At 36.7% G+C, this 3,236-nt stretch overlaps 1 protein-coding gene across 1 annotated transcript; it reads right to left on the reverse strand.

The window, feature by feature from the left end:
• Nucleotides 1-432: 432 nt before the first annotated feature.
• LOC113280998 (11-beta-hydroxysteroid dehydrogenase 1B-like) lies at nt 433-2,572 on the reverse strand. The gene is made up of 6 exons (XM_026529628.1): nt 2,087-2,572; nt 1,791-1,983; nt 1,620-1,705; nt 1,399-1,530; nt 1,132-1,296; nt 433-907 (listed from the first exon to the last, which is right to left on the reverse strand). The coding sequence occupies exons 1-6, from the start codon at nt 2,267-2,269 to the stop codon at nt 614-616; spliced, it is 1,053 nt and encodes a 350-aa protein (XP_026385413.1). The 5' UTR covers nt 2,270-2,572; the 3' UTR covers nt 433-613.
• Nucleotides 2,573-3,236: the final 664 nt, after the last annotated feature.

Consider the following 3,236-nt stretch of genomic DNA (forward strand, 5'->3'; position numbering starts at 1 on the left):
GAAATTTCAGTTGTTTTCGATGGTTTTGAGTGAAGATTTTACTGTCCAAGCAATGATTTTTACTTTTAGCCACGGATAGAAAAAGCAAACAACAGTGCTTTTCCATCCCTAATTTACACTGTGATGATTAACAACCCACTGATTTGTACGCCGTATGCCATATATATTACAACTATGACTCTCTTAAGATAGCCAAATGCCATATATATATATATATATATATTACTCAACTCAGTGCGGTTTCATTAACATTAACGAATCAAGAAAGTAACCTTAGTTTGTTGGCCACTACGGATTTTACTTCTTCAAAATGCAACATGTGTTTCCTCCATGTCATGCGACGCGATGGCGAGAAATGGTACTCGCACGAAGTAGGCCCATTTCTCACCCAGAAACGGGTGAGATACATAACTCCATAAAATGGGCTTAACATGCACAATCTTGACAGGGTAATTGTCATTATCAAATAGAGCAACATTAATTATGCATAAGTTGATCTTCATTAAGACACTAACTAATACTACAATCAAACTAAGGAGGAAAAGGTAGAATTAGTCTACAACCTAAGAGCAGAAAAACAATCAAATTTGAAACTCATCGATGAATCTAAATATCATTTTTTTTTGACATCGGCCGACGAGTCAATCGAAGCAGGATAGATGTATTTCTTCATTCCGGTGAAGTCTAAAATCCTTTTGGTCAAGGTACTGTTTTCGGTTACTCCCGGTTGTGGTACAAACAACACACTGAAAAACCACTCCACTACCTCACTCACAAATACTTTGCATATGTATAGAATTCTAAACCATGACGGATCTGTTATATTTCTATCCCCTCTACGTACACCATGGACGATTGTCTTGGCACATTCGAATCCTCCTCGTACCGGAAACATTCCCACCAGAGACTGCTCATCATCAAATAAAAACCAATTAGCCATGCAGTCACATGCAGTTGAATTGAAAATACAAATGGTGTATATATATATATATATAAATGAAGCTGCTGTCATTGTGATAGAGTGATAAAGTTATTGGGTGATGATAAGTGATCCGCCAAATTTTTTACCCATAAAAAAATATATTAAACAAAAAATGAAATGAAATTTGTGTAAACATGTAATGAACTTACGTCTCTCTTTTCTGGATCAACCTGCATGGAACCATCATTCGTAAGGTGTTTGCCTTGAGTCATTTCTGATTCTATAAACCCTGGAGATACTATTGTTATCTTGACCGCAGAACCCAACTCAACTCTCAGTGTTTCGAAGAAGTTCATCATTGCAGCTTTGCTAGCCTACACAATGTAGATGCCAAAAGATATGTACACAAATGGGTAACTAGCCAGCGTAATCGAAATATTTTGCTGAAATGAAATTATTAGAAATAGTTAGCGTACACCATAGAAGATCATTTGCGGAGAATACAACCACGACGCCAGAGATGCAATCACCACGATCTTGCCTTTGCTCTTTCTCAAATGCGGAACGGCAAAATGAGTTGGATAAACTGATCCCCAAAAGTTCACGTTCTACACAAAAGAAAAAAATCAGAATATGATGATTCAGTTTTGAAATATTTGCTTGCCATGTTGAGAAGCAAATGGAGTAGGGGAATTACCATGAGGTTCATAGGTGTGGTGATATCGGTCGTATCCTCAAATGTGTAGCCACTAGTCACGCCGGCGTTATTCACAAGATGATCAACTAAATATATACATAAAAATGTGTTGATATATAAGATATTGATGATACAAAAATTAAATCAAAAGGGATAGGTTGATGAACTTACGGCACCCGAAATGGTCGATGGCATCTTGAACAAATCTTTTACAGTCTTCAACTTTGGAGACATCAGCTGCACAAACTAAAACATCAGGTGATCCATGCTTCTTAGCTTTATCTGCAACTTCTCGAAGACGATTCTCTCTTCTAGCAACTAGTACTAGACGAGCTCCTTTCTTGGCATAAGCATACGCAAGAAACTGTACATAAAATGTATAACAAGAAGTTTAGTATAAATTGTCCGCAGATTATAAAATTCAATCTATGTATAAGATTTAGCTGTAACGGAGACTAAATACACACCTCCCCGATGCCGGAAGATGCACCGGTAATTAGAACAACCTTTCCAGATAAGTCTTCCAGGGAAAATGATCTCTGGATGAAAGAGACTAAATTGTTGATAAGATTAAGAGGTATGGCGATAAGGAGGGAGATTAGAATGATGGGTGGAACCACTATGTCCATTATTACATGAATCAGCTCCATGTTGTCTCCTTAAATCTCTAGATTGTTTGTGTGTTGACGTGCTTGTGCGTCTGGAAGGGAAAGACGTCTCTAGTACATGAGCAAAGGGAAAATATTTATAGAAAAATATACGTACAAGGCATTTATATTTTGTAAGTAGCGTTAGGCATGCTTCTGTATTTGCCAACCTAGATAGTTTGTGTGCTTTGCATCATAGCAAATGCAAAAGCTCACCCATACACGTTAATTTTTGCATCCATTGAATTAAGATGATGCATAAAGGCGGATAAAAATGCAACACTGGAAAATGGTATCAAAATTCATATAAGAGGATTGAAAAATGTTATTGACTTTGGTAATTATGGAATTACCAACTAAGTGAGCTAGTTGGTTGGTGATTATCCCAAAATCTATCCATATTCAATGAACGTAGCTATATTCATGATTAAATTGATTTACATCACTATTTATGATGTTGCTCTGAAAGACATCGAGGTGAAATTGATTAAATTTCTACAACTCTTCTCTTTTTGGCATTTATTTTCCTCAGTCCTTGCTAGAGGCAGCGGTGAAAGAAACGCACCTATATGTATACGGACAATAAGCATGTCATGTCCGATTTGAAATGAAGGATGCGGATGGGGATTGCTATATAAACCGTTGAAAGAATTAAATGGGATATCTAGATTTTCATCATCGTAATTAATTTCATACAACTGATTTTCGTTAAATTCCAACTACATTATTATTAAGCTGCATGTACAGTACAACAAGAGTTCAGAGTCTTCAGACTAAGAAGTATGAACCATCTACAACGGTAACGTATTCCGAGATCGAAATCTTTTGTTTTTCTTTTTCTTTGATCATTTTCCCATGGATTTGCCTCAAGTTAAAGAAATATTACCATGGACGTCTCACATGAGTATTGAAACTTGGGAGTGTCGTTAACCTCAGAGTCAGTGAAGCAGACCATGACCGTACGGTACAC

The sequence above is a fragment of the Papaver somniferum genome, chromosome 5, assembly GCF_003573695.1.
Source record: "Papaver somniferum cultivar HN1 chromosome 5, ASM357369v1, whole genome shotgun sequence".
In the NCBI taxonomy this organism is placed as follows: Eukaryota; Viridiplantae; Streptophyta; class Magnoliopsida; order Ranunculales; family Papaveraceae; genus Papaver; species Papaver somniferum.